Below are 12,558 nucleotides of genomic sequence, written 5' to 3'. Positions count from 1 at the left end.
CAACCAAAGGTGTTTTCCCCATGCACCGTCAGTTTTCTGTCTCCATAACAAGCAGCCATAGACTTCAAGACCACTGTATTTTTCACTGAGAGAAAATTATTTTCTTGTTCACGTCATGATTTCAGTGTCCATGCAGCACCAGCTGGACAGGTGTGACAGGTGGAAGGTTACTGTGAGGAAAAGTAACATGATGGGAGTTGAGTTTTTATTGTACCCTCATCATCGAACTACTGTATATACGGTCCATATGTTGATTACAATATGCAAACTGTTTAAACAGCATTTGTACAGGAATGATTCTGTCCAAAGCTTTATGATCAATATAACTGTGTATTTGTGTAACTGTGATCACTACAATATAAGCAGTTTCCAATATATTTTAAGACGTAATGAAGTAAGAACATTAATAAACACAAAATTAAGTTAACACTGTTTGCAGTCATCAAAGTGTCTTTGGGTTTATAGAGTTAGACTGTGTGTGCTCCACTGACATGACCAAACCCAGATTAGTGATCTAACTCACACTGCTGCCAATTCCGTCCACAAACATAATTACAGACAAGTGAAACTCCCAAACAGAAAAAGGGAAGTGTCACATCGAAAGAAATAAAAGAAATTTGCTGAGAGCTCTCAAATTTTCCCTTTGCATGAATGTTATGCTCCTGCGGTGGAACAAACGAGCAAGTCACACACCCTGTCAACAGTACAGTCATGCACACATCATGAGGGTTTTCTTTTGATGACCTGGAAAGATGACCGCACTCATTAGACTTCAGGACTACTACGGTGTCCTTAACATGTAAAGGTCTTTACTACCTAAGAAAATTCTCAGTTACTTTTTACAGTATTTAGCGGTTCTTTTTTATCTAGCAACACAGAATGCTACTAAAAGTTTTCCAGATAAAAATTACAGGCAGGTCAGAGCCTTAGCTCCCTAAAATCCTCCCGTCCTCCACAGTGAACCTTTCATGGTTTGGAATATGTGTGGACAATTCTATTACAGCTCATTTAGCAGACGTGGTGGGCAAACACACACAGAGTATGTTACAAATGGCCTTTATTCAGTATGCACATGGGAGTCAATCTGCCCTGCGGCTCATCAGAGCTAACAAACAGTCACAAGACCTGCAAACTGTCGATGCTGCTCACAGGGTATCTGGCCTGTGTGTGTGTGTGTGTGTGTGTGTGTTTGTTAGACTCCAATAATCGAGCCAGTACAGTAAAACCTGCGTCTGTGGACTTACTGTGATCTGCATAGTTTTTTGTTTTTAGCTCTAGCTGACGCGTGTTTGACTCCAGCATCACCACCCGACACTGGAGTTCCTTCTTCTCGCCCTCCTGGGAGTCTTCTAAGGCGATGTATTTCTGCAGATAAAGAGAGAAAATAGAGCGAAAGAACAGAGTCTTTATTATCAAAGCACTTGTAATCAACATGAGTACTATAAACTTCTGAAACTCCCCGTGAGGGACTGGTAAGATGATTTGTTTATGGCAGCAACGGGAGACAGAAATGTCACGCGTGCATGTGGCAGTCCGCTCCTCTCAGCCAGTCTGACATCTGCTGAGCTCTGAATTACCTCATCACCAGCTAGGACATCCAACCCTTTGAATGTGCATGAAATAGAGTCGAGGGTGAAATGGAAATGTTGGGGGTCTAAATCCTGTGTGTGCATGTGTGTGATAAAGAGCTGCTCATGGTAACAGTGTTGATACCAGTGGAAAACAGAGCATACAGCGTCTGTCTTCTGTCCATTGTGAAAGTCATCTAACCTCTCTGCACAACAGGTGCACAGCGCCAGCTTCTGCTCCAAAGCAAAAAAAACCTAACGGCTACAGCTACAGCCTTTGTGTTTGTGTTTGTGTGTGTGTGTGTGTGTGTGTGTATAGAGACACACAGTTTCCCGAGCAAGTTAGTAACAGTTGATATCAATGCCAAGGTTGTTTTTTTCAATCTTCACAGCAGCCGTTGTCACCAACCTCATTCCTCTCGGGGGATCTAGGAATCAAAACCGTGACTGTTTTTATATCAGGAGAGACTGTATAAACTAGCACACAGCACAGTGGGCTCACTCTAAAGACCAACATGCTCAATAAATTATGATGATGATAAAAAAATAATATTCATAATCTGTTACTTTACCGATCCCATAAAGGCAAAGTGGTCAGGGTCAGAGACAGAACAGACACCTGGGGCTTCAAGGCAGCTTCTGAAACTCTCTCCAACCACAAGCCAACCATTAAACCCAAATGTAATCCATTTAATGGTGGGTCAACCACTGCTCCCTGATGGCAATTTACACTGTTTGTTAATAGATTGGATTCGATGAAACTTTTAATGAGCTCTGACACAAAAGTGGGTCTCTGAAGGGACAAATAAAGAAAAAATGAAGAGAAACTAGAGCAAAGTAAATGCAGATATCAACACAACCTTACAATGCTGGTGACGCACACTAAAAAGATGTAGCCTGGACGTAAGACGTAAAATTAAAACTTACGATATTTGCCCCATTTCCAATATATGAGTGCACTGACATACCTAACAGCTGGCTTTCTCGGCAGCATAAGTCTGACATTAGTGTGAACATTCAAACTGTCTGGACAAGTACATGTGAAGGAGGGCTGCACAACTAGTCAACAACTTACTCGATCGACAGAAAATTAATCGGGAACTACTAAATCATTCGTCTTTTTTCTTTTTCTTTTTTTTTAAGAAAAAAAAAATGCCAAAAATATGATATTTCCAGGTTCTCAAATGTGAGGACTTACTGCCTTCCTTGGTCTTACATAATCGTAGATTTAATATTTTTGGATTTTGAAATGTTGGACAAAACAAGACATTTGATTGAGTCACTTTAGTCTCTAGGATATCGTAACAGGTTTTCCTCAGTGTTTTTTTAATGTTGTGTAGACCGAACAATTCAGTAGAAAATAATCTACTGATTAATTGGTAACAAACATAATCATTATCTGCAGCCCTAATATAAACGGCTATTAGGGTTGCACAATATACAAAAAAACAAAATCATACTGTGATAAATCTGACAGATACAGTGATTGCGATATGAGTTGTGATTTTAGTGGGAATGGTAAATTTTGCATTTCATTTTCACTGAAAAACTATAAAAATTACACTGGGATTTTTGCTGTACGAAACAAGCATGTCCCCTTACATCTGGAAAATGATTTCTGGCTACTCTGCAGCACCACCATGTTTCATTTACAATGGCATGTTGGGACACATTATACCTGCATCAAATAATTTCAGCTCCTGCAATTTGAATGCTGCTCTTGGCCATATTGCCATTTTAATAACATTTGGATAAATTGTGCAGCTTATGGGCTGATGGCTACAGCCTGGAATTCTAAAAATAAGAATAACACATGTCTTTGTTGCTCTCTTGCTTGGCTGGTTTTGTTATTGGAGGCCCATTTATTGATACCGCAGCTGATTACTGAGTCAGGTGTCTGATGACAGGCTAAGACTCTCCCATGCCTGTAAACATGCAGTCTTGTGATGTGGGTGCTCGCTGTGGATCAGGGACTAAAGTTGGGCCCTGAGCAGAGGGTGGGTGTCATATGCAAGGAGATAAGGATCACCTGAGCTCTCTGTTACAAACAGCCTCTTCTTTATATGCACATCACATTAACACTGGAGGTGTCTAACAAAGGTGTTTCTTCAAGATGTTTGTATGAACTCTCTCCAAACACAATTCAGTCATTGATGGGCTGAGATGTTTTTTTCTGCCTTTGGGGTCTCTAAGCTATTTCAGTGAAAAGCACTTGATTTGACACTTATTACCTTTGAATGTGGTGTCTGGCAAATACAAAGCAGTGAACAGATTTTGCTTTATTGTCAAATTTGAGTTAGTTTGTATGAATGTGCACTTTTTCCCCTCACCCACATGGAGGTGAGGAAGTTATTGGGGCCTTGAGGTTGAGAGGCTTACGGAGGTCCCAGTGGGGTCTGGAAAGCCCAGGGAGCATCTTAAGAACTGAGCTATTGGTAGTAACACAGCATTTCCCATGTAAATCTACTAAGAGCATTAACATAGCATTGGGCTAGACTACAGACGGGAGGTTTCATAGTGGGGGGTGCCCCCTAATCTGCAGTGGCATATAACTACAACACAGACAAGCTAAACACTTACAATCTTCAGTTTGTGATTATTTCAAACTGCTGATGGGAAAACAATTTTAAGAAAATGCCAGGTTCTCCTCAGATTCACACCAATTAGCCATGACACACACTGACAATACCCCTCTATGGTATCAACACATTTGTCAGAGCAACTCCAAACATCTTCCCCTCTCACACTGCTGCTCATCATATGACCCAGGAAGGAGGCTGCTGCATATGACAACGCTCCAGAGAATGAGTGTTCCAGCGTTTTAACGTGCACTCTTCCCCCTACGCTGCATGTATAATGCGCCCTTTGTCGACGACTGCCAACACACACACAAACACATGTGGCTCCAGCACAAGTGCGTGCACAGCCACACAGACAGGGCTCCACTGTATTGGCACTCAATTGACAGAGAGTGAAATCAACTCCTTTTAGTGTTTTTTGCTGTGGGTTGCTACTGGGACATTTGAGAAAACAGGGTTGTGTAAGGCCTTGGATATCAGACGCAATGAAGTGACAGAAGAACTGCTGCAGCGTATTTAGTTGGATAACTCCATTATAATGACATGGTTATCAAAAGGGATGTTGCCAACCATGCAACCATTTTTGGTTAGAATAACAGAGCCTACTGCAAATCACAGTTTCTGCTATCAAGTGACTTCTAATGAGTGATTAGCCAGAGGCTGTGCATCTTAACACCACATTCATAGCTGCTGATAAACCGACTGGCTGTGTCTAGAGCCATGCTGGCAGCTCTGTGAGAAGGTACTTACGCACAGTGTTGCTTTGAGACATGCTCACAATGACAATGCAACATGCTGATGTTTAGAAGGTATAATAAGTACCCTGTTTCCATCCCTTTTTAAGAGAGTTAGCATGCCATCATAAGCTTTCAAGTAAGGATGGGCATTTAAAGTAACTTCCCTCTTCGAGTACTCGCAATAAACTATTTTACTAAACGTAAAAATAGGGTCCGAAATGAAAACCTGAAATTAAATTGTGGGTAGGGTAAAAAAAATTTAATTGTATGCCCCTGATATCAAAAATGGTATTGTATATTGATATATTTTTCTGGTATTGTATCATAGTTAGAAATTCCAGTATTGTGACAACACCACACTTGACAAGAGTACAACTCAGGGGCATTACCAAAGTCAGTATGATTCATCCTCTGGGGACCACGTATGTATGTCTGTCTACAAATTTTCCTGGCAACCCCTCCAATAGTTACTGAGATATTTCATGCTGGAACTGAGTCATAGAGTGACCTGACTCTGCCATCCCTAGAGCGACGCTGCTAGCACGGCTAAAAACAGGTCAGGTCAGATTACTTTATTTGTATCCATGGGTAGATGTGCCCGCAGTACACGAGGCATCCACACATTTTATAAACAACACACACAAATATGACAGAAGTGCAGTCAATTGCACTCATGCCTCTGTCTTTCTAATCCTTAGGTCACCATTTTGCTCAATTCATATGAGGCAACATGTTACCATATACCAATACTGTTGCTCTCAATAGGCTCCATGTTAACGATCCATGATGATCAGTCAGCTGGCATTACATATAAGTAGGCTGTGGTCTTTTACAGGTCAGCAGACGACCCTGAGTGGACCAAAGAACTGAGGGAAGTGCTGTTTTTCCCCAAGAATTTCCTGCCTTGCCTTTTCCTCCCCTCTGGTGAGACAAACTACTAAGAGGAGGTATTCCTCAGGGCATGGAGCTGCAAAAAGCAGGACTTGGCTCATACAATGTGTTTGTTTGGTGAGATTAATCCACTACTGTGCTTCCAGAGTGACTTGCTGCCCAATTAAGCAGCTTAGTAACTGAGTCTGTGCCATGCAACTCATTTGCCTCCATTGAGTAAGTAGTTGCTTTGTTGGGAGATGCTTTGCATTGAAACAGTCTGAGTGTGTTATGAATTTTCTTTCAGTTTAACCACGTGAAATACAACTGCTATAAACTAAGTCACTGCTGTGGGAGTGACTGATTTCTGAATATGTCAACTGCTATAAAACTGGACTGCAATGGACTGTAAAGGTGTACTTCCACAAAAACAACTGACCATCATCTGTCTTGTTCTCTACCATCAGTAATATCCACCATACTTTCAAATACAATGCCATTTTGCTCATTTCTAGTACTGCCATTTTACTGCCATGCGAGTTCTTTTCCAACAAATATCCTCCAGTGAACAATGTCAAGTTTCCGGCTGGAGCTAGAGTGACTTCTTACAGATAAGCAGAAGAACCAGGCAGTACTGGTCGATAAATGATAACGACCTCTCTGGAGTTCACTAAAAATACCACAGTATGGAATGTTCGCACCATAGATCTTCCCAATGTATACAAATCCAAATCATTATTTACAGAGACTTAAAGGCATAAGTATGAACTGCACTTTGTGAAGAGCTCAGAGAAATGCTGCTGCATTTGTTTTGTTTTTGCCAAAACTGTGGCTTAAACTGTTGTGATTTATTGCTGATAATACCTACCCTCGATTTACATTATTTGAAAAGATGTACTGTGAGGATTCACTGAATGTGATAGCAATTCTCGGTAGAAAAGCCCAGACACGCCAAACCAACTTCAGAAAAGAAGCTGTGACGAAAGCCCCCTGCGGCATCACCTCACGTTGCAGTGTCACGTCCAAAAAGTTGCACATACACTACGAAGACTGCAACCAACTGTCAATCAGCATGTACATTGTGCGCTTACGTGTGAGGAAGTAACTTGCCACACCAGCAGACGGCAGTAGTCTGTGATCGTCATACTAAGGGGAAACCAGAAGACCGTCTTGACGCTAGTTAGCCAGTTAGCACATAAACAGCACAATCCAGTCTCGTGGAGCTCAATGGCTAGAAAAGAATTATCTCACATAATTTAAGAAGTTTGTTTTGGTCTCACTCCCTCTTGACTTTAGCTGTTGGTTTACTTTCCTCACTTCCGTTTCTCTTCTTGTGTGCTGAGCTGAACTGACAATCAACGTGATTTCATTCAACAATGGGCCCTACAGTCACCGCCAACTCAACATGCTGAATCGGCAGGGGAAAAAACGGCCACCTGACGCGAAAGTGGGGGAACGGTGCGGGACACACTGCAGCTACGAAGGTCATAGACGTTCACCCCAGCCAACGGTCGGCTTGGTGTGTCAGGGCTTTAAGTTTTACCTGATCAATTCCATCAACTTCTATCATATATTTCTAATGTTTTCATTTGATTATCAGTCGTTCCATTCAATTGCCAAGCGAATTTTAGGTGAACTTTTTAAACGCTGCAAAGAAGAAATTCGAATTAGGCAGGTTTCCATCAACTGGTTTAGAACAAATAAACCAGGCTACACAAAGCATACATTCGTTAAAAGTTGGCAGTATAGGCCACACTTTACGCATGGCAGCAATCTACCAGTAAGAGTAGAAGAAGTGGAGGTTGCAAACCAGACACAAAACAAGTAAGCATGTAACCCGTCTATGAGAGAAAAATAGAGAGAGGTCTTCAGGAATTAGTTTTATTTGGCAATTGTTCTTTCGTGTCGGCTAGTATTGGCCATGTTTCATGCTGTCCAGAGATGAGGACAAATTCTGTGATTATGGGAATATCTGGAAGATGCTGACAGTGGAAACAACTCATCAGTCAAGTGAGTTAAAAGTTTGCTACATCTGAATTTCTTCAGCAGAGGTGTTTCCATATCACTCTTCTCGACAAAGACAAAAACCCACCTCAACAAAGCCCAATTGAGAAAGTTTTATCAAATTTTGCCATTTTCATACTTCTTTTTGATGCGATATTTCAATTTGCAACCCAGCACATACACAAGATTAGCAATTTTTGGTTATTGCGCTGTGCATTTGTTACATTTACTTCAATAAAGTTTATTTTCAAGGTCTGACTTTTATGAAATACCTATTTAAACAATTATCAAAATTAAATGCAAGCAAACTCTTAATTCTTAGCAACGCTTTTTGGTCAGATTTTTAAATGTAGATTTATTGAAGCAGATATTTTCTAATCTAAGTCAGTATACTTGGGTATCAAAAAAGAATGGCTTTTGCAGCAGTAACACTGATATTAACAAATCTGGTGTAGCGAACAGCTCTGCTCATTAACCTCTTCACAGCACAGTCATGACCTCCTATAGCCATAAATGCCACATCCTGAATTGTGACTGTTCATTCAACTTCCCACACTGACATGCATAGAAGCTGACCCCTCCTATCGAGAGGATATAGAGCCAAAGGACAAGACCTATGACATCATCTCAGCATGAAAACATTACAGATCATCACACCAACATGCAAGCTAACAGGTCATCTGGCTGAGGGAACAGCTACTTCTACTGGGGACGAGGTATTTTACACGTAGTAGCGAGAGGGAACAAAACAAATGTAAAAGCCCATAGCATACCAATGGAAAATCCCATGTGTGCTGGGCTTTCTAAAAGCTTTAGCAACATGTTACGACATGACATAAATTATTAACGCACTGCTTTGTGACCTGTTGCGCTTGTCATTCAACATTTAACTGTCAAGTGAAATGTCAACAACTCTGAGAATACTGAGGCGTGGCAAAAACTGCACATGTACATAGCAGTGTGATTTCCTAATCAGAAACTCAGAGAACTTTGTACGCTATATTTAGAATATTTTCATTGCTTTACCTTGCGGTTAGACAGCAATTTCCTATGGGGAACTGAAGCCAATTAGTTGCTCTCCTCAAAGCCAGACTCCATTGAGAAAAACAGTGACTTAACATCGCTGGACACAGGAGTTGCTGATCTACTGCTGTCTCAATCAATTGGTTTGTGCCTTTGGCATTTAAAAAGGTTAGTTCAGATTCACCTAAGTCACACAAAACCACAAACAAACTACCTGATTGCAGCACTGGTAGATCAGCAGCTCCCGTGGTCAGCAAGCTAAAATTACTGTTTCTGTCAATGGAGTCTGGTGGCTTTGACGAGAGCATAGATGGAGAACTGAAGCAGTTAACGGCTTAAGGTGCAGTTTAAGTTTTAGTCATTATTTTCTGGAAAAATAATAGTTTAGATTTATGTTGGGTGTTTTCTTATAAAGCCTATTAGGTAGTCCTTGAACTTCAAGTCTGGCACACAATATTGATCATGAGCTGTTAAGAACAAACCATGCATTCAAGGGTCCTACTGCATGAGCATGACATAATACATGTCACATTCAAACAGCAGCTTGGTGACTTGTTTCAGCTGTAACCACATGATTTTTGTAACTGACTTAGCAGAAAGATATTCATCTGGCTGCAGCAGCCACTCAACAGAGTACTTTTAAATGTTAAGCATACAAATATTTAATAAACCGAACGTATTTAGCTGATTCTCTATTATTAAACAAATTGTTATAGTACAGGAACTACAGATTCCATCACCACCTGGACGGCAAGGACTAGAGTATGGCTCCATCCGAATGCAAATGTTTCATAAAGGTGAATATATACAACTGCCAGTAGTCGAACAAATGATTCTAGTCACTAAACTTCTTTCAAGGCATCTTTGTGGATGTCTTAACAGCTTTTTTTAAATGCTGTGGCCAATTTGTTTGGTATACCTTGGTCAAAGGGCAAAAAGGCTATTTCTCTGTAGCTTTTTTCATACAGTATGGTGTCACTCTGGTTTAGATTTGTCATCTCTTCAAAACTTTTATTTCTGTTCTTATTTATTTTATTACATAGCTTTTGATTTTATGATTCCAATAAACACATTATAGTTTTGGAAATGTTGTGCTCTACCTGTCCTCGTATTGCTGTGTGTCACAGATGTTTTGCAACTTATCTCATTATCACCTGTATGATCCAGACTCACTACAACATTGTTACTGTGTGTGGACAACTTGTTGTGATTACTGACTTGAAGCTTTGATTGAGAAGGCAACTCATTGTATACTCACTCACACCTAACAATTAGCAATGACAGTGGGAGGGAAAAGCACAAACACACGTGTGTGTACAGGAGCAAATCTGAGCTTTAGGAGTTTGTGCTAACAGGCTACTTAAACTAAACAAACAGGCCTAATACTATGGATCCTACACCTTTCATCTCATCAGTGTGCCTGTTGCTACCATGGATTTAACACAAGCTTAATCTCCTTGCATTCAAGATTCAAGACATGGATGAACGCTGTAGAACAGTAGCTGCTCTTATAAGCATCACCCACATTTTCATAAAGTGCAGCAGAACAAAACTAGGACTGCCACTGACCTAATAACGATGTAAACACACACTTAAGTTTGGATGGTGACCCAGTGGGCTTGTGTAAATGTGTCACTGTCCAAACAGACTGCAGTGTGGTGGTGAAGCAATGAGGAGCATGGTGTGTCAGTTGGGTTGAATCAAATGAGAGGACAGTCAGCCTGACATTAGTCATGAAGCTGAATGTGATCACTGAGGTTTGAAGCTGTCTTTACTGGAGGCAGCAAAAAGCAACCACCTTAGGAACAAATCATTGTTTGAATTAGAGATGAATGTTGAGGTATTGCAAGATCAACTACAGTGGTGGATCCAAAAGTGGCTGGTATCCATGGTGGCATAAACTTGCAGCCAAAGTACAGTGTGTGCTTCAGATGTATTATTTGCGCTCCGGTAAATTATCAGACCTGATAGGACTGTCTTTTTTGCATCTTTTTGAAACACAAGACTCGTTATTCAAAATCGGAATTCAGCTCATGAAGCTTTATTTTTTTTAAACAAGATTTCCAGCTGCTATTCCCTCAATTTTCCTCCGCCAAAATGCCGTATTACGGGCCGTGGCAAGTATCAACAACCACTTTATAAAGTGATTCTCCATCAAAAAAAAGTACTTTGTTGGGGTCTGCAAGTATGCCGAATTAAAGAGTGGGTTATTTACATTATATAAAGTAATAATTCGCGATTAATGAGAAGCTGATAAGCACCCCATAAGTGAATTGCCAGATTTCCGAATTAGGTTTGGCATTTAATCTTTCCATGCCAAAGTACATAATACGAGGCTCTAATCTATAATCTGGTTTGTGAATTAGTTTGGCAGTACCCACCTCCTCTGTGTTTTTCCTCAGTGACTTCTCTCGTTCATACTGGGTGACGAGTTGCTCGTTGTCCTCCTTCAGCAGCTCCAGCTCCACTTCGTGCTCCTGGTTGACAGCGAACACCGAGTCCAAGTTCTCCAGCACGGCGACGACCAGCGGCATCAGCTCTTTCACTACGTCCTCGTCGTATCTTTCGATGAGCCGCTCAAACTCGCGGTATATCGAACTGGCCAGACCTGAGACCCGCTCGGACATCATGGCAGAGTTGCCGGAGTCGTCCTGATACAGGACTACGTCGTCCAGCTCCATTTTCTTGCCTCCACTTGCACTTCTTTCCCAGCTAACGTTAATGTGCTAGCCGCAAGCTTCAGCTGGCCAGAGGCTGTCCGCCTTGCTACTTTCAACGCAACAAAACGGTGTCTCTAAAACATAGCTCGACTGTTGTGTACTGTACAGAAGAGACACTGTACTTCATAAACAACGTCTGTTGTCCTTAGTCGTCTGGACGGCTGACTTTAAAATCTTGCTAGCTCAGTAGCTAGCACTACTGAAAAGTCTTTACTTGGCTCCTGATTAGTTTCCCTGTCCAACAGATGAGCTCCTGCTGCTGCCTTCAAGTGCTGTCGGAATTATGGGAATTCACGCAGTTAAACGACATAGCAAAGTAGTAAACACTGAAAAAGACGTCGGATTGTAGTGCAAAGCAAGGAAAATATAAATAATATATACAATATAGATGTTTTAGTTTAACCTATCTCAGTAGTAGCCGGATATGCAGGATATGTATAATTCTGCAAAACGCCAAAGCCAAAAGTGTACACAAAAACATAAAAAGCAACACTATGTTGTGAAAAATATTAGAATGCTACAATAAAGCGAATGAGTGGCCACAAACGTAAAAATGAACACTATCAGCTCATTAGTTCATATTGTTAAAGCTAAAAGAATAATGTAATATGTCCTGTTGCTCATTTATAGTGGCTGCTATGTGACGTTTAAGGGGCGGAGAACAAACCATAGCAACAACTGATTAAAAGAAATCCAAACTAATTACTTATAGCTTTATTTTTCTGTACAGACGTACGGATCATGTGCGTTTCTCATAATTTAATGTTCCACCTTTGTCACATTTAGGTACCTTGTAAATTCATTTCTGTGTCTGGTTTACTGCAGGTTATGCTTTCCTTCCTTTGATTTTAAAGCTGAAGCACAAAGTAATTTTGCGGGCCTGCCATGTGATTTCAAGTCAAAAGCAAAGACACACTGTTTGACTGAGCCAAATATGATATTGTACGGACTATGCTTACTGAAATATAGCATCTCCCAGTTTGGAAATAGGAGCTTACGAGGATCACTCGAAGATGTCATGTGTTGTGACGGGACGTGACGCTTACGTCACATGCTA

General features: G+C 40.9%; 1 protein-coding gene across 5 annotated transcripts in view; it reads right to left on the bottom strand.

Moving 5' to 3' along the window:
- Window positions 1-12,087, bottom strand: part of spag9b (sperm associated antigen 9b) — a 46,708-nt gene extending 34,621 nt beyond the window's left edge. For 4 of the 5 annotated variants that reach the window (XM_050059134.1, XM_050059136.1, XM_050059133.1 and 1 more), the window contains exons 1-2: window positions 11,163-12,086; window positions 1,245-1,365 (exon numbers count right to left, since the gene is read on the bottom strand). In XM_050059134.1, coding sequence (XP_049915091.1) covers window positions 1,245-1,365; window positions 11,163-11,462 — 421 coding nt within the window. In that variant the 5' untranslated portion in view covers window positions 11,463-12,086. Of the gene's footprint in view, window positions 1-1,244; window positions 1,366-11,162 lie in introns of all 5 variants that reach the window. The other variant, XM_050059138.1, reaches the window with a different exon arrangement.
- Between the last annotated feature and the right edge of the window lie 471 nt (window positions 12,088-12,558).

Source organism: Epinephelus moara, chromosome 13, assembly GCF_006386435.1.
Source record: "Epinephelus moara isolate mb chromosome 13, YSFRI_EMoa_1.0, whole genome shotgun sequence".
Classification (NCBI taxonomy): Eukaryota; Metazoa; Chordata; class Actinopteri; order Perciformes; family Serranidae; genus Epinephelus; species Epinephelus moara.
The sequence above is the reverse complement of the archived record's forward strand: the minus strand, read 5'-3'. Positions and strand labels throughout refer to the sequence as shown.